The sequence below is a fragment of the Rhinatrema bivittatum genome, chromosome 2 (assembly GCF_901001135.1).
Source record: "Rhinatrema bivittatum chromosome 2, aRhiBiv1.1, whole genome shotgun sequence".
Lineage (NCBI taxonomy): Eukaryota > Metazoa > Chordata > Amphibia > Gymnophiona > Rhinatrematidae > Rhinatrema > Rhinatrema bivittatum.
In genome coordinates this window covers 721,489,799-721,509,263 of record NC_042616.1, presented here as the reverse complement: position 1 = coordinate 721,509,263, position 19,465 = coordinate 721,489,799, and the positions used below count along the sequence as shown (strand labels likewise).

General features: G+C 39.2%; 1 protein-coding gene across 6 annotated transcripts in view; it reads left to right on the top strand.

The window, feature by feature from the left end:
- The window catches only part of SNX31 (sorting nexin 31), a 159,003-nt gene that overhangs the window by 104,817 nt on the left and 34,721 nt on the right, over window positions 1-19,465 (top strand). For 5 of the 6 annotated variants that reach the window (XM_029591811.1, XM_029591807.1, XM_029591809.1 and 2 more), the window contains 2 exons: window positions 6,535-6,621; window positions 13,828-14,031. In XM_029591811.1, the coding sequence (XP_029447671.1) occupies window positions 6,535-6,621; window positions 13,828-14,031 (291 nt within the window). The remainder of the gene's footprint in view (window positions 1-6,534; window positions 6,622-13,827; window positions 14,032-19,465) is intronic. The other variant, XM_029591808.1, reaches the window with a different exon arrangement.

Sequence of the window (19,465 nt, the reverse complement as noted above, 5' to 3'; positions counted from 1 at the left end):
TATATCTGTCACACCAAGAGACTCTTATCATACAACACTCTAGCTGCATTTGCACACACAAATTAGAAGCTCCTCTTGTACAACACTGGCTCCAGTACAATCACACTATTATGGAGCTCAGAACCCTGGGGTGTATACTATCCAGTCCAGGTGATTTGCTACTCTTTAGTTTGTCGGTCTGGCCTCCTACATCTTCCAGGTTCACTGTGATTTGGTTCAGTTAATCTGAATCGTTACCCTTGAAAACCGTCTCAGGAACCTGTATCTCCCCAATATCTTCCTTAGTAAATACTGAAGCAAATTCATTTAATCTTTCCATGATGGTCTTGTCTTCCCTAAGAGCCCCTTTTAACTCCTCAATCATCTAATGGTCCAACTCACTCCTTAGCAAGTTTCCTGCTTTGGAAATATTTTAAAAAGTTTTTAATATGAGTTTTTTGCCTCTACAGCCACTTTCATTTCAAATTTTCTCTTTTAGCCTGTCTTATCAATGTTTTACATTTAACTTGACAATGCTTATGCTTTTTCCTATTTTCTTCAGATGGATCCTTCTTCAAATTTTTGAAGGATGTTTTTTTCTGTTTTTTTTAAAGCTAAAATAGCCTCTTTCACTTCACCTTTTAACCATGTTTGGTCTTCCTTCCACCTTTCTTAATGCATGGAATAGATCTGGACTGCACTTTTAAGATTTTTTTTTTTTTTTAAACAATGTCCACACATGTACAGTTTTAACCTTTGCAGCTGCACCTTTCATAATTTTTTCTAATTTCCTCATTTTATCAAAGTTTCCCTTTCTAAGCTTAGTGTTAGAACTGTAGATTTACATATTGTCACTCTTCTAGTCATTAGTTCAAATTTGATCATGTTATGATCGCTATTGCCAATATTGTATGGGTATACTTTTGTATATTTTCTGTATTTACATACTATAAGGAACCCTTTTGTTTTTTATATAGTACCCATTTGTTCTTACTGTATATATGTATATCATCAGTGTTTATATACATTCCTTCTTAGAGATCCCATGTAGAACTTGCACTTTGGTAGACACCTACAGTGCTGCAAAAGTTTAATTCCAAGTATAATGAGAATTACGAGTTCTTACCACTATACCCTTGTTTAATTGAAATCGGTCTTGTGCAATAAAAGGAGTATAAATTAAGCAATTTCTTGAGACAAAGTAGGAAGAATGAGGTCATATTCAAAAGCATTTAGCTGACTAACTCAGAAGTTAAGAAAAATCAATATGCCACTGCTACAGCGATAATAAATATAATACCAAAAATCAAGGGCGCTAGCTCAATCGCTGGAGTATTGAAAATTATCTTTTTTTTAAAATAAAAAACAATTTAAGTTTTTTTTGAAAAATTATTTATGAAAAAAATTTTGATGACACCTACTCTGTGTGGATAATATTTAAATATTGCTTTTGGTTTAAATATGGTGTATTTATAATATGAAGGAATTGGAGAAAAGTTTCATATAAATTCGTAGGTGTCTCCGCACCACGAGTGTGTGGTGTTATAATCATTAACTATCCCCCGCCTCCTGTGTGAATTTTTTTAAAAAACGTTTTTTTCTAAGAATTACTTCACCTCTGTGAGCCTCTTCCGTATAATGAGCAACAAGTGAATTGATTTATATACCTTGACGGTATTTTATGCCAAGAGTTCTGTGCTCTATATAATTAACTATAAACTTTAAAAGAGTAAAGTTCAGACTTCCCTTTAAGATGTTGGTTGGTTGTATTGTCCAAATTTGAACGATGGTCCCGACACAGCCGATCCGTGTTTCAGACTGATTGTCTTTCTTCAGGGGTGTAAAACGTTGTGATGCACCCAACTTTTACGGAATCTGGATAAACTCCGTTGAAAGAGGTACTCTAGCTATCTTGGCTCTGGACGGAGTTGCTCTGGCTCCGTCGCCGGAAGAATGATTTGTGTGTTGTGCTGAACCCTTTTTATGTGTCAGCAGAAGAGCGAGAAATTTGGAAGCTCTTCAAATACATTGGGAGTCCATTAACATGATTACAATGGACATAAATTCGTTATACACCAATATCCCCCAAAACAGAGCTTTGGAGATTTTGGAAGCAACTCTCAGCCAACGATCATCATCAGAAAGAATTCAAACGAATCTATTACTGGAGCTAGCAGAAATGGTGTTATATAATAACTACTTCTGGTTCGGAGACAACTGTTATCACCAGGTCCATGGCATACCCATGGGGTCCCCGTTAGCACCATCAGTCGCAAACCTTTATGTAGCTTACTTTGAGCATTCCGAGGTTTATCCATCCACCTGGTGGCAGTACATAAAATGTTGGTATTGCTTCATAGACGACATCTTCTTTATCTGGGACGGCCCCCAACCACAGTTACACACATTCTTAGAATGGATCAATACAGTAGATCCCAATCTGCAGTTCACATCACAGTCTTCAAAAACAGCCATCACGTTTTTGGATGTTTTCATCAGAATAGAACATGGGAGACTGTTCACAACCATACATCGAAAATCTACAGACCGTAACAACCTATTAAGGTTTACCAGTCATCATTCACATGGCTTTAAAATGGGTCTCCCAGTCAGCCAATTCTTCAGAGCCAAACGCATATGTTCCACAAACAGGGATTTTGAAGCTCAAGTGGACATTCTAGCAAGCCGATTCCTGGTAAGAGGTTATCCTCAAAAAGCCATTACAGCAGCATATAAAAGAGCAAAGTACAGTGACCGCAATACGTTACTACAGTACAAACTTAGTAAACAGGAAACAAGGTTAACTTGCGTATTAAAGAAATCGGATGCATCCAACATCATTAAATCAGCCATACGGCGACACTGGCACATTTTGTCTATACATGACACATTTCAAGAATTGCCCATATTCGCCATGTCCCGGGGTCGCAACATAAGAGACCATACAGTACACGCACAGATCAATACCGTCAAACGAGAAGAAACATTAATAGGTCACCAACCATGTGGCAATTGCGCATGGTGTGGTCAAACCATCCATGGCATAGAATGGGAAGATCCTGTTTCAGGATATAAAGTTTGGCGGAAACACAATACCAACTGTTTATCCAGCAATGTAATTTACGTCATCTGTCCGTGCCCCCAGCTGTATATAGGCCGAACCTCGAGACCAGTCAAGGTGAGACTAGGTGAGCACAAGTCTAGATTCAATACAGCAAAGATGACGGCACCTATGGTGCAACATCTGACAGATAAGGGACACAAGATCATTGACTTGAAATGGACGATCCTGGAACATCTCGAAACCCCGCCCAGAGGCGGGGACTACAGGGCTCTTCTTAATCAGCGAGAAGCATTTTGGATCTTCACTCTAAATACATCAGCCCCTCGGGGAATGAACGATGATCTAAATTGGAATTCTCTGTTGTAATACTCACAAAATATTCAGGTATACGCCTTCTAGAATCATAGTTATTATCCAGCGACGTCCGTTATAGGTATTTACACGCCACAGATCATGGCATGTAAGGGAGCTTGACGCGAGTATACAGACCATGTTTCCTGTCAGGTCGGAGAGTACGTTCAGCCAGTACCAACCCGGCGTGATAACGTCAGTAAACCAATATACGGCCATTGGTCAATCTTTGCTCTTCTGCTGACACATAAAAAGGGTTCAGCACAACACACAAATCACTCTTCCGGCGACGGAGCCAGAGCAACTCCGTCCAGAGCCAAGATAGCTGGAGTACCTCTTTCAATGGAGTTTATCCAGATTCCGTAAAAGTTGGTTGCATCACAACGTTTTACACCCCTGAAGAAAGACAATCAGTCTGAAACACGGATCGGCTGTGTCGGGACCATCGTTCAAATTTGGACAATACAACCAACCAACATCTTAAAGGGAAGTCTGAACTATACTCTTTTAAAGTTTATAGTTAATTATATAGAGCACAGAACTCTTGGCATAAAATACCGTCAAGGTATATAAATCAATTCACTTGTTGCTCATTATACGGAAGAGGCTCACAGAGGTGAAGTAATTCTTAGAAAAAAACGTTTTTTAAAAAAATTCACACAGGAGGCGGGGGATAGTTAATGATTATAACACCACACACTCGTGGTGCGGAGACACCTACGAATTTATATGAAACTTTTCTCCAATTCCTTCATATTATAAATACACCATATTTAAACCAAAAGCAATATTTAAATATTATCCACACAGAGTAGGTGTCATCAAAATTTTTTTCATAAATAATTTTTCAAAAAAAACTTAAATTGGTTTTTATTTTAAAAAAAAGATAATTTTCAATACTCCAGCGATTGAGCTAACTCAGAAGGTAGCCAGCTAAATAAAAGTTTGAACACATATCTGGCTAAATTCTAGCTGCTTAATATTAGGAGGCTACAATTTAGCCAGATAAGTTGGGGGTGTAACTGGGAGGAGTTGAGTTAGCTGGCTAAGTCTTATTGAGCAAGTGAACTGTCCTAAAGTTAGCCAGCTATATTCAATAGTGCAGCTGCACTATTGAATATACCTCCAGAGTTAGCCAGATAAGTTTATCTGGCTAACTGTGCTGTCTGGACAGAAACTGAATATGGACCTCATTAAGACTAATTCAGAATCAGTGTGTGTGAAATAATAGGCAATCCCCTAGTTTCTTAGCACAATTAATTGGCTAATTAGAATCATGTGCGTAAATGGCTATCGGGTAAACCATCCTGCAGAGTAAATCTGCATGACTGAGTTTGGGCATCCTGTCTTACATAAAGGTCCAAAAGTCTGATCTTCTCAGGGCCTTCATAGAAATATGATGGCAGGAAAAAAAACATTCGGCACTTCTAGTCTACCCATCCACTCAATTAATTTAGCTTTATAATTTACATCCTTTCCTTAGAGATCCCCTATATTCATCCCATGCTTTCTTGAACTCAGATACTGTTTGTCTCCTCCACCTCCACTGGGAGGCTGTTCCAGGCATCCACCACCCTCTCTGTAAAGAAATATTTCCTAAGATTCCCCTTGAATGTTACCCCATTCCCTCTCATTCCATGACCTTTCATTCTAAAGCCTGCTATCTGTTGAAAGAGGCTCGCCTCCTGTACATGGAAACCTTTGAGAAATTTAAATATCTGTCATCTTTCCCCATCCCACCTTTCAACCAGGGTGTACATGTTCAGATATTTAAGTCTATATATGCTTTAGAACGAAGACCACTGACCATTTTAGTGGCCACCCTCTGGACCAACTCCAACTGGCTTATATCCTTTTGACGGCACGGTCTCCAGAATTGTACATAATATTCCAAGTGAGGTCTCACCCAGGGGCAATATCACCTCCATTTTTCTGCTGACTATTCCTCTTCTGGCCCCTTTTCAAAGAATTTGCATCCCCCAGTCCTGCAATGAGTAGTTCAGTGCTCAGCAGGGGCTGGGAAGTGTGGCCCCCTTTCTGGGGACTGGGGAAGTGGAGGGTGGCAGGATTACAAACATAGACCTTTAATGTAGAACTTGGTGGGAAGAAACAATTCCACAGCAGGTACACTAAGGCCTAGTGCACAATCAGTACAGAAAAATAAAGTCCAGAAAGAAAGCTGTCAAGCAATAGTAAGGCTGCACATCCTGCTAGGTAGGCACTCTGGGTCTGGCACACCCAGAGTGCCTACCTGGGCATTCCCCCCTGGTAGCTGCTGCTCTGGATGCAGCTCTTTCTCCGCCCTTTCTCTTCCCAGATACCAATTGAAGAGGAGCCTCTGGCTGATGCCTTCTTTCAGACAACAACTCTTGAGACCTTCTTTTGCTAGGCATTGCTTCACTTACTCCTGCAAAAGCAAAATCCTCTTTCTCCAATCTCTCTGAAGAAATCCCTCTTAGAAGGAGGCTTATGGAACTTAATTCCCTCTTCTTAGAGACCTCTTCCTTTATTTGTCAGGCTATCTCAGGAATCCACTCTTGAACCTCCCATGTACCGAAGGCTTGGGAAGCCCACCCTTGGACCTTTAGCCACCTCCCCAGAATAGGAGGCAGAACTGGTAGGCCTTTCCCCTTAGAGAGACCCTGAAGAATGACCTCTGTCCTTTCAGACCTGAACCATCAGGCACATAAGTTTATCAAACTCATGACACCTCCCGCTGGGGAATGTCAAACCTCTTCTTACACTCCCACTCTTGACACTAATGCTACTCTAGTAAGGGGTGGCTTAGGACACCTACCCCCCTTGCATATAGATGATTTCGTTAGAAGACCAACAGATTTTTAAACATGCAAGCTTTTGGGATTTCATGGCATAAAGGAAGGATCTTTGTAATCACAGAAACGTGTTAGCTTTATAAAAGAGATGCTTTTACCCAGCTACTTATACTGGTTTCTTTTAACTTATTTTATTGACAGGCTAACACATTATTCCCTTTCTGTTGTTTTAAAATATGATATAATCCAGCAAATTGGGCGATTTAAATTTGGAACAGAATGAGGTTCATTGACTTTTTTAGAAATCTCTTGTCTAAATAAGATTGCTTTTAATTTGCCAGTAATGATGATGTAAATTATCTTAAGGCACTGCAGGAAATTGAAAGGAGTTGGTTGAAACCTACACTTGGACAGAAGCAGAAACTCGAGCTAGAAAAAAACAACAAAGTCAAGGTAATGTTTAGAAAACGAAACTGCGGAAAAACAGCAGCAAGTCACTGCAGTTATTTTCTTGCTAATAAATGACTTGACCTGAACCTAACCAACAATTTTAAAGAGGCATTTTAATAGGTTGAAACTCACCCGGAGGATAAGTGGCTGTGAAGAACAACTGGCACAGTATAGCCATAAAAGAATAAAATAACTTTTAATAACAACTGAGGACTTGCCCCAGGTCAGAAGAAAATGTTTTCCTTCTCTATTGGCTTGGCTACAAGAGGAAAATCTGCATTCTTACGCGTAAGGCAATTTAGCTGCGTTCACTCAGACAGAACCACAGAATATGACAGCAGATGAGATCTGTAAAGCCCATCTCGTCTGCCCAAGATAATGGTTTAACTCTTCACTGACATTCTAACTGCCACAAATTTAATATAGTTGTTCTGCCTAAGTGTCATAGGAAACTGAGGATAGTCTGAATGTGTCTCCATGAGAGCATCTTGGTAACTTGCAAACCATTCATCCCTGACTTGGTGACTATAATTTCATGTGAAGTTCCTTCTCTTTCCCTGCTATGTAACAATATATGAGTAGATTTTGTTTCTCCTGAATCGGATAGTTCAAATTTATTATCAGTAAATCTGAGACATGGACCTACAAGGCATGGTAAAATAGAATCATACACCAAAGAATGCCCCAGCGGATGCATCATCCAGAAGTCACATTGAGCTAGACGCTGTAGGTATTGCTCCCATATACATAATGTGAGAAACCCTCATCTCTGCTGTAAAATGAAACTGTTCAGAAGTGATTGTTTGGTATATCATGTCACTAACACATGAATCTAGACTTATCTAAGTGTGAGTGTTGCATACATTATCCAGATTCAATTTGGTTTTCTTTTTTTGTTTTGTTTTATTTAATAAATGCATCAAGAGTAACTCAGAAAAACTAGATTCTTGAGGCATCATAGCTACATAAACAAGACAAAATTACCATTCACACATCATATAAAAGTAATACAAAAGACTAATTGCAAGCAGTGGAATACTGAGACTGCTTCAACTTTTCCTTTGAAGGTCATTAGTTAAAGCTTCATAAAACCTTGTCCAAGCAATCTGATAGCCTTTGGCAGATGGTTTCTGCATCAGTATGGCATCCAATCTCGCCACCTGCATCCCTTCTATCATGAGTTAGTACCACACCCCAACAGAAAGAGAAGTTTTTCATCCAAAACTTCAGAATACAAAGTTTAGCAATCGAAGTAGCAACAGAGGCAAACTTCTGAAAACAAAATTCAAGGTAACCCAAACAATAAAGCTTCACTCCAAAAGGACGAATGTATGAGTAATGTGATATATAAAACAGAACATCATGCTAAAAATCAAATAAGTAATGACACAGCATAAAATCATGTAAGTGTACCTACAACAATTTTACATTTCCACAACACAAATCTGAGCCCAACCAACCCATATGAAAAACTTTATACATAGCATAATACACCTGGTGGAAAATCTTAAATTGCATTTCATACAACTTGGAATCAACCAAGACTTTTTGAACATTTTGAAACAAACATAAAATCACCAGTAGTCAAAGTTGTGTCAGTCTTCATATTCCATTTATTAGTTAGCCTTACAACAACTTTCAGATCTGGTTTCATCAAATGTAACTTATGCCAGCATGCAATTTTTGTTTTTATAACTTCTTAGACTGACGAACATGGATTCTAAAGAGTCCTATATCAAATAACTCAGAACTATGTTTTATTAGACTGTGAATACAGTATCTGGCTTGTAAATACATGTAAAAATGCTGATTAGGAAGATCATATATAGCTTTCAATTATTCTAAAGAAAACTAAATATTCTGAGCTGCACAAAAGAAAGATGCATTCCTCTTGAACCCTTTATGAAACCATTCTACAGAAATCTTGCTATGCAACCCTGGCAAAAAAAATTAGAATTACCTATAAAAGGCATAAAATTAGAAACCATTCATGACCCACATTTTTTAATTAAAAATTGCCAAGCCTGATGCATTGCAGGGTAAAAGGGGGGGGGGGGGGGAAGCTTTTATTTTCAGAGGTATGCAGCAGGGCATTGATGAACTAAACCCCCAAGGAGGAAAAAAGGGATAAAGTGTGACCATCCAAGCCAGGAACACAATATTGGTAGCTACCTTACAACCATTCCCACCTAAAACTAAGCTGACAAGCAGCATTATACAATTTAAAGTCTGATATATTTAGATCTCTCTACATGTTCTATCTTTCATTAAAATAAGTAAATATTATGAATGTTTTTATTGTAAACCACTATGAACTTTGCCTTTAGTGGTATGTACATTTTGTAAATAAATGAATATAACAGCTAATCCTTCTAGCCTTTGACCTCCACAAAAATCTAGATACCTGAGCAACCAACTTTTTCTCATCTTGCAAAGTAAGCCAACAAGGATGTAGGCAACGTGGCTGTATCTTTCGCAGGGCCCACCTGATGCCCCTGCTCTGTTACCACTGGCTCTGTCTCCAGTGACAGACCCAAGAATTCCAGAAGCCAAACTTGCAAAAAATGAAGACACTCCTGACCTTCATGCTCTCCAGCAGTCCAATTTACATGGATGATGTTCCTATGGTCGCGGTTTTCTTGTTCTTTGATTTTTTTTTTTCCATTAAAGCCCCATTCTTCTTTTGCAAGGCTTAAATTGCCCAACAAATTGTTCCGATGCCATTTCCTGCATGAGCATCTGCTCCTCAACCTCAGTAATTCTTGATATGTGTTTGTCGAATCCCTTCTTTATCTCATTCAAAGAGGATTGGAGTTTCCCAAGTCTGTCTTCTAGGACAACAGAAACTATTTTAGAAATATCTCGAACCAGCTCGTCCTTGAAATCTAGAAGAGACTTCTCAATTGCTGCCATTTTGAAATCAGAACTGTGGATCTTTTCTTTAGAGGTCTTTGAGGCCAAAGTTGTCATCGCCAGGAAACAGAAGAAAAAAGTGTCCTCCAGCTTAGTTCACACCTGAGGTATATAAACTGCTTAGGTGCAAATTCATCAGCAAAAAAAAATCATTCGAGAGGACCAATTTTAGCTGATAAACGAGCAGGCCTTTTTGGAGCTATTCTCTCCTACGACTTCTCAGCTGAAAGGCATCATCAGAAGTCTCTCAGTTTCATTTTCGAATAATAAAATGAGTTGGACCAAATTAATTTCTTTATTCTTTCTTTGAAAATAAATTAAAGCAAGAACAGTTTGAAATTATAAAATAATGGTTAATTATCCATTAGATTGAACTAAAAGAAAAATACAAAAGCATGATCACCATTTGTAGATCTAATTGAGGAGGCAAAAAAAAGGAAAAATATATACATTTTATTTATTTATTTTATTTATTTATTTATGCAATTTTTATAGACCGTGAGTCAGAACACATGATTCTATCTTTACGGTTTACAATATAATTAAAAAGCTAGTAGGAACAGAAAATACAATAAAATAGATAAAATAAGAATAAATAATTAATATTACTTATGATAAGCTAAAAAGACTAAAAGCTTAGCTAGAATTACAATAGTTAAGAAATAAATAGATAAAATAGAAACATGATGTGGATTTCAGCTTTCAGTAGTCCTTTAAATCTCAATCCCATAGGCTTGTTGGAAACACCATGTTTTCAAGTCTTTCTTAAATCGTTTTGGATCATCCTGCATTCTCAGATCTGGCGGTAAACTGTTCCACAATTTCAGTCCTGCAACCGAAATTGCCCTCTCTCTAACTTCACTTAAGTGCGCCGATTTAATATTCGGTATCGTTAACAGACCTTTATTACAGGATCTGAGATCCCGTTGAGGCACATGCAGCTTGATGGAAGAATTCAACCATTTATATTTGTCTTCATGTATAATCTTGTGGATCATACACAATACTTTATGCTTAATTCTGTACTCTAGCGGCAACCAGTGTAGCGATTTCAATACTGGAGTAATATGCTCCCTTTTCTTGGTGTTTGTTAACAGTCTTGCTGCGACATTCTGAATTACCTGGAGAGGTCTCAGAGTAGATTTAGGGAGTCCTAACATGGTAGCATTACAATAGTCCAAACCAGTAAACACCAATGTTTGTAAAACATACCTAAAATTATTTAATGAAAGCAAAGGTTTAAGACGTTTCAATAACCTCAATTTATTAAAATCTTCTTTGACTTTTTTAGATACGTGTGCCGTAAAGTTTAACTCATGATCAATTATTAATCCTAAATTCCTGGTTATATCTGTTAAATTAAAACTAGTTTGATCACTAAGGATATCTTTGTTTCCAAGTTAAAATTTTTTCTATCTAAGATCATAAAAACGGATTTGTCCAGGTTTAGGACTAATTTCATCTGTGCAAGAAGTTGACTAATAATTTTAAGATACATATTAATCATTCTAAATGTGGATTCAATATCTGCTTCTATGTTAAATATTAACTGAATATCGTCTGCGTAAATATATTAATTCAGGCCCAACCCAGATAGCAGATGGCAAAGAGGTAAAAGATACACATTAAAAAGGGTAGCCGACAGAGCAGAGCCCTGTGGTACTCCAGTAGTTAGTCCTATCTTATCAGACAAAGCATTTTTATCTTAACAGTAAATGTTCTATTTTCTAAGAATGATTTGAACCATTTTAATGTAGTATAAGCTAGACCTATATCATACAGCCTATTGAGAAGAATTCCATGATCTACCGTGTCAAACGTAGCTGACAGATCTAACATAACCAGAACAAAACTTTGACCTCTGTCAAAACCTCTGAGAATAAAATCTGATAATGATAATAAAAGTTCTCAGTGCTAAATAGCTTTCGGAAACTTAAAAAGCTTAAAATAAATAAATAAATAAATAAACACCAATGAGACAACATTGTTAGGTAAAATCCTATTTTGCATAAAGCCCTCTAATTGTTCCAGATCAAAAAAGATATATTTAGCCCCTCTCATTTTCACCAAACATTTACAGGGAAACTTAAAAAAAAAAAATAGCGCCTAGAGCAACCACCCTTTAAATAAAAACAACTTACTATCTCTGTTGTGTAGCCCTAGCTACATCAGGAAACAAGGCTATCTTTTGCCCCATGAAAAGACTGTTTTAAGCAGGAAATCATTATCTAGTTTTTATCTGGCTCTGTTGCAAAAGTAACTAAGAGAGTTGCTCTGTTGTAACTTCTAATTGTGATTGCTACAGAAAATCTGTAAGATCCAAATCATGAATGGGAACACAAACATTTGGAAGAGGAGGGAATAAACTCAGTTTTAACAGAAAGCTTTGAAAGTTCCAACTCAGCATATCTAAAGGAGATATTTAAGAACATTTAGGAAAATTAAGAAAACATAAACATAAATTTAGTTTCCTAGAATAATTTTCCATAGTCTCCATTTTTTGATGTAGAATTTTGTTCTCTTAAAGCCAGATCACAATTATGTAAACCTTTGCACTGTGTTCCAAGCTCTATTTTCCCTTCTTGATCCTTAAATCAACCGAGTGGACAAACTCCTTTGGGTAGTCAAATCTCTTAAAGAAGATAGCATTTTATCAATTCTAGTAGTAACTGAACTTTCAAGACTCGTATCTGTCCAAAGTATTTCCAGAGTAGTGACTGTGGGCTTCAAAAGGGAAGGGTGGCTGACTGTTCCTGAAACATTTGAAGAGGAAACCAAATCAATATGAATGTCTAACACAGTAGCCATTTCAGATGCAGAAATCTCCCTGTCATGGGGAGAGGGGTTTGTGGAGGATGCATCCAACAGTCTCTTGACCTCAGATCCTGCATAACCCCCCATGCCTACTTGAGGGACAACCCGGCAGCTGGGACTCAAGGAGACAAATGTTTCACTAAGAGCAGAGACAAAGTCCTAGCTCACTAGGCCCTGCTTCAGTACTAAGTTGGAATATCAGAGGAGGATCAATACTCGGATGGGAAAGCCCAGATGACTCCTTTCCTCTTCCTGCTCATAACCAGTCTAGATACCTAGAAGAAGAAATGCTGAGTGGAGCCCAATTACAAAACTTAATCCTAGTGTGTGTGTGTGGTTTGTAACAAGTATCCATAGTTATCTATCTTCTGCATCAGTCCTCTGAGTATAGGTAACATATAATATAAACCTGGTGTGGAACTTGGATAACCCGGACTTTGCCAATGGAGTATAACCAAGGGCGTGAATGGCCTAGGAGTTACCCACCACTGTGAAATGTACATTTTTTATTTAAAAGCAAACCACCAATATCCATGTTGGAATCTTGAAATTATTTTTGTAAATAATAAAATGTTTTTCAGTATTGGCATACTCCTCTGGATTGGGCTTTTTCCTAGTGTTGCTGAGCTGCAGGAGAGGCAGAACCTGGAGACTCCTGCTTCATTAGTGTCAAAACTGCCACAGTCTGGGCAATCCATGGGGCCCTACCAGACCTCCTTTGTCTAGGTTTACTAGACAGTAAACACACTCATAACTTGTAACTCCAGTAATATTTCTCTTTAGTACTTACATGTAAGGAGATAGCACAACTAGCATAAGCTGATCTGACAAAATCAAGAAATACAGACCAATATATTATTTCAGTTGCGCAATATTAAACAGTAGCTCATTATTATAAGAATAGCTAAATAAATTACAGAATATACTGTTATTACTGTATGGTATTACACCATGATATCAGTTTCTAATCAATGACTCTACCATCAGTAACTGCAGAGTTAGTAATGTCATGAATAATAATTTAGAAGCGGCGATATGTCTCTGGTTCTCTAAGAATGCTATCGTTAGCTGAAAAACAAATCTAGCCTGAACCAGTTTAGGGCACTAGCTTTAGCTGAAGTAGAGCAAAGGTTAATACAGTTCTCATCATGCATGTTTTTCCTTCTGTGTCTATAACTTCTAACCTTGCTCTAACTCTTAACTCAGCACAGTTTTATTTAGTAGCAAAATCGGACTGAAGGTGAGTACTGATAAAACTTCACATGAGGCATATTAAGTGTTTTGCATATGCTATTGTAGTGATGGTCAAAAAAAGATGAAAAGGCATATCTCAGTAGAATTAGAATTACCAGTTTAGACAGAGAAGAATTAACCAGTCAACTCTAAATATGTCCACCACAAATTATTTCGCTTATTAGTTGTTCTTTTTGTAATGTTTATGTGCACTGTGATTTTTCTAATTTTTTTTTTCCTGTTGTGTAGTTTCTAGAACTAATGCAGGAAGTACAGCACTATGGCTATCTACATCTGAGTCCTTGCATTTGTGACTATCCAGAGCCAAACTGCTTTGTTCGGGTTTATGTGGGGAATGAGGAAATTAGCTGTTGCATCACTTTGCCCAGCAACAAGGTAGAAGAGGTCAGCTTTAATATCAACAGGATGAGGTGCTGGCAGGTCTCATTTCTAGTAAGTATCTTATTGGTAAAGCTGATGATTCCTTATCTTATAAAATATTTGAGGCCCAAGTATTCAACTTAGCTGAATAATAACAAAGAATATAATTTCTGCTGGCTCTTTAGTGAACACTGAACTGAAGTATTTGTTTAATATTTCTGCTCTTCCTCCACACAATGACATTTATCTCCTTTGAATCTTACAGTACCAACTTTGGCCGTCCTCCTTTCCATTATATCTTTAAAAAATATTTAGTCACCTTACTTTGCCTCTTTGGCGATCCTTTCTACCACTCGAGCTTTTGCTATCCTGATTTCTTTCCTCCTCTTTCAGATAATCTTCCCTGTCTTTCTCTTTTTTTAGTTCCTTTGAACTTTTTGATTGCTGATCTTTTAAATTTTATTCTTTCAGCCATCTGTTCACTTTTCCTCCTTATTTTTCTTCTAGCTCCTCGTCAAGGTACCTCTCCATTTTAACAAAGTCTGTATTTTTGAAATCTAGGACTTTGGTCTTCGTGCGACTTCTCTCCGGCTTGGGCACTACACCGTCTGATCACTAGTGCTCAGAGGGACACCTACCAGACATTAGAGATGCTATCTCCATTTGTGAGGGCCAGATCTAGTTTTGCTCCTCCTCTCATGGGTTCCATCACCATTTCTCTAAGCAGAACTCCTTGAAAGGGCATCTTTACAGCAGGGATACTCCAATCCACATCTGGAAGATTAAAATCTCCAATAAGCAACCCTTTTCCCTTCCTTTCCACTTTCTGTATGTCTTCGGCCAGATCTTGTCCAGTTCTTTTGTCTGATTTAGAGACCTGTAGATCATACCAATGTAAATGGACATGCCATCTTTTTTTTTTTTTTTTTGACAGCCCATGGCGCTTCCTCATTTCCCCATACCCCCCTGCTTTTCTGGTACTAGATATTGTTTTTGACAGAATGGCTCCTCCCCCATTTTGATCCTTTTTGTATCCTCCTTCAACAGGTTATAGCCTGGAATGGCCATATCCCCTTCATTTATTATTTATTTAGTTAGGTTTTTTTATATTCCGCTTTTTGGCACTTCAAAGTGTATTACATTCAGGTACTATAGATATTTCCCTATCCCCACAGGGCTTACAATCTAATTTTGTACCAGAGGCAATGGAGGGTAAAGTGACTTGCCCAAGGTCACAAGGAGCGACAGTGGGATTTGAACCCAGGGTTGTAGCCCACTGCTCTAACCACTAGGCTACTCCTCACTGAACCAGGTGTCTGTAATAGCAACAATATCCAAGTCTACCTCCACCATGTGGAACTTAATAGCAGAGATTACTAGCATTTGTGTATATTGCTTTGCAGTTTCTCTCCCTTGGCTTGCTGCTATTCCTGGATACCTTTTCTTCTATTATCCTTAAGTATGGACCAGTATTGTTCTTTTCTCCACTCACTTTCTGTATTTCTATGTGTTGGGGGCAACATTCAAATTTTATTGACTTCCTTCTGCCATCCCCATCCTTTAGTTTAAACACCTGATGACATATGTTCTGAATTTCTCATGAAGGATCCTTTCCTGCCACAGACAGATGCAGGCAATCTTTGCTGTGTAGGCTTATTCAATACACAGCCCCAGCCCCCGATAAATCCAAAACCACCTCCTTTACACCAGGTTTTGAGCCATGTATTGAAGTTGTCCATATGGCTTAGCCTTCCCCCTTCCCTTCCTATGAACAGGGTAACATTTCTGAAAAGGCAGTGGTCTTTGCCAAGTACCCATGGTGCTTCTCTGGAGTCTAGAAATCTTTGATCTGCTTGGATGTTGTTTCTAACAAGGTCATTGGTCCCCAGATGGATGATATCAATTTTATAGCCCTTACTTTTTTCCTTATTGGCACTGACAACCTGGTTCACACTTCTTCCAGCTGAAGATCCTGGAAGGCATTTAACTATTGTGTGTTCATTGAAATGAGTCCTTAAGTTAGTGTGTCTAACCAGAAGGCGCTTTCTGTTAGGATGTTTGGTTGTATTTTGCGATTTCTGGGATTCTGCTGATATTGTCTCTCAGCAGAAGGGACTTTCTATGGTGATTGAAAATATTTGGGGGTTTGTGCACATTGCATGTCTTTCCTTTCAGGTACTGCTTCAGTTTCTATTTCCAGAGCATCATCCTTGTCCAATGTGGAAAAGGCATTTTGTAAAGGCATCATTTGCGAGAGACCTGTGTTGCAGGTCTTACCCTCTCAGAGCCCGCTGTGATCCATTTTGTTTCTGGGTTTCTGAATCCTCTGTAGGAGGATGCTATGGAAATATAGGAAAACTACACTATGCTTACTCCCATTACTAGAGCCGCCTTTAGGTTGGAGCAGAGCTTGGTGCAGTAATGAAGTGAGGATCTTTGTCATAAGGCAGAGGTTCCCAATCTTTTTGGGAGCATGGACCCCTTTTCAAGCTCCAAAATGTTTGCAGATCCCCGCATGCTTTTCTTTCATATTTACCTGCAGTTATGTGCCGTATATAGAAAAGATAATGTAATAAAGAAATAATTATATATACACACCAGACTTATTGGTAATATGTAAAACTTATTAAATGCTTACTGATTTAAACTGAATATATAAATTGCAAAGCACAGCTGTAAACATGCAAAAATGCACTCATATTCAGTAACTTATGTGGTGTAACTAGAGGTAGTCACACAGCTTGATCTGTTTGGATCTGGCATGACCAGAGGGAATGGACTGGAGAGGCAGTAGTGAAGTGGGATAAAGAGACTGGTGGTGGGAGAGAGAGACTGGAGGGGATGGACTGGTGGAGAGAGACAGCAACTGTTAGGATGGGCTGGTGGAAAGAGAGAAACAGAGCGAATGACAGGGATGAACTGGTGGAGAGAGAGATCAACTGGGGCTGGACTGGTGGAGGGTGAGAGAGCAGTTGATGGGGCTGGACTGGTGGAGGGTGAGAGAGACTTGTGGTGATGGAATGGTTGAGTGAAAGGGAGACTGGTTGGAATGGACTGTGGAGCAAAGACAGAGTGAGATAGGTGAAGAAGGGGGAGAAAAAGGGATGTTGGAGACAGGCTTGCATCACCAAAAGGTAGATATGGAGAGAGGTTTAGTGCACATGTTTCCCTCTCAACTCTCTCCCCCCCCCCCCACCAAAAATGACAGGGAAATCACCCTATTCGATTTTGGCAGGGGTCCAATGACTCTTTCTACACCTGTCTGTCACCAAATTCCAGATATGCAGAGACAAGACACCCCCGCTGATAAAGCAAGAGGCACTGTTACAAACATTTTGCAGTATTATCACAAGGTGCTGGACATGCATGTCAGTTGCATCTCTAGACAAAAAGAACATTCTAAGTAACAAAGAAACACCTGACCAGTTTCAGCCATCTATTAAAACTACCACTAAAATTATTCAAGATCAACAATCAAAAATTCTTCCATATAGGAGTGGGACAAATCCCAAATTAAAATCTGCACTTCACATTCTACTTTATCCTGCATTCACAGAAACTCTCCCAACAAAGGATGCAGAGCAGAACAAGGACATTTCCTCTTACAACCCACCACAAAAAAATAATATTCAGATTCGGTTGTCAACTCAGTAACAGCAATGCAAAGTCCCTCACTACCAGGAATATTGTATATTATAAAATTCTGCAAAAATATACTCAGAATCTACAGGAAATCTGCTATACCATAATTCCCTAACTACCAGACTCAAAGTAACCACCTTACCTATGAAAAGGCAACACTGAAAACATTACATCAGGCCCTAAAACACCAATTTATCTCCAGTTAGGAAAACAGAACAAGACAGGCTGCTATAGATCCCTATATAGAAATTACACGCTAGCAAAATTCATCACCCTGGTGATGAATACAAACATGCAGACAAAAACTGAACTGGAAACCGCAAGAAGGCAGACTCTGTATGCATTGCAACAATGGAAAAACAGAAACATCACCATTCCTTATAAAATAAATACAATCAAATATAAAATAATAATATAACCATAAAAATAAAAAGAATATTTAAAATAACTGACACACAAAATATCCAATAATTTAAAACTTATAATTTTTTTTCAAATTGCCCAAACAAAATATTTTAAAACATCAGACATATCAAATAGCCAACAAACTTATAAGGATTTAAATATTCCCCACTCTCCACACCTGAGAATTTTTTATTTCCAGTCTCCCTGAGATTGCCATGAGTTAGTTGGGGGTGGGGAGGAGGGCACACAAACTTTTTCCGAGGACAGGCAGGATGGTAGTCCTCACACATGGGTGTGACATCATCCAATGGAGCCTGATGTGGAAAACTTATATCCAAGTTTCTAGAAACTTTGTCTAGGCACAGTTAGCATGCCCAGCATGCCCTATACCATGTGTCCTTGTGGGATCCCTCTTCAATCTCTTTAATTCCCATGTGGTGCTATCAGCATCACGTTTGGATTGAGCTTTAAAACTTTGGCTTTTTGCCTCGTGGAAAACTTTCTTTTGCGGTTTTTCATTGTCTCTCTTCAGAAGTCCATCGCAGGGTCCCTCTCAGTACCTACCTGTAGTGTCCCAGTCGAGGTTTTCGGCGTTCAGGTAAGTTTCCTTTCACGGTCAATTTCCCCCGTGTTGGGGGTGCCTTGGTGCCTGTTCTCCATCGACGCCTGCTGCCATCGTTCTGTATTTTCTAATTTGTTTCGCCCTGTCATGGCCACGTCTGGCTTCCGCCAATGCACCCAGTGCCTGAGGACTATGTCAACCTGGTGCCAGTTGCTGAGCCACCTTGCAGGTCGAAGGAAGATCTGGCCACACCTCCTTTCTCCCAGTCAGTGTTGATGACAGCAACATTTGGGGAGGAGCTGGAGTGTCAAACTGTGGAGCAGACATTGCAGAGCTTCAGTCCCACAGCACTGGAGCAGATGCCATCTATGCTCATACCGCTTCTGGAGAATCTCAATGTGCTCATCTGTGCCTTACCGACCCAGCTGGTGTCAGTTCCTGGGACAGCACCAGTGCCCGGTGGGGCACTGAGGCCTCCACCTACCATTAAGGTCATCATTGATGGTTCCTCAGAGGATGAAGCTCCGCTGATGCCGGCAGAGACACCGAGGCTGGTAGTGTTTCCCCCCCCCCCCCCCCCCAATCCAGTTCCATCAGTGCCTGCACCTCTGGATGTCTGCCGAGCATGTAGGGCTCCATCCCCGGTGGTCTACAGTGAGGATGAGAGTCCCTACAACCCCTTGAGGGGGTGATCAGGCAGACTCCTCTGATTCAGATGGTCTCCGTCAGACCCTTCTCCTCCAGAGAGCAAAGGAGGTCCCCGCTTGAGGACTTGACCTTCACAGGGTTTGTCAGGGTGATGGTGGAGGCCATCCCATTCCAGCTTTTGACTGAAGAAGATGCCAGGCACAAAAAGATTCCAGAAAACCCAGCCAATTTTCGCCCAATTGCAAATTT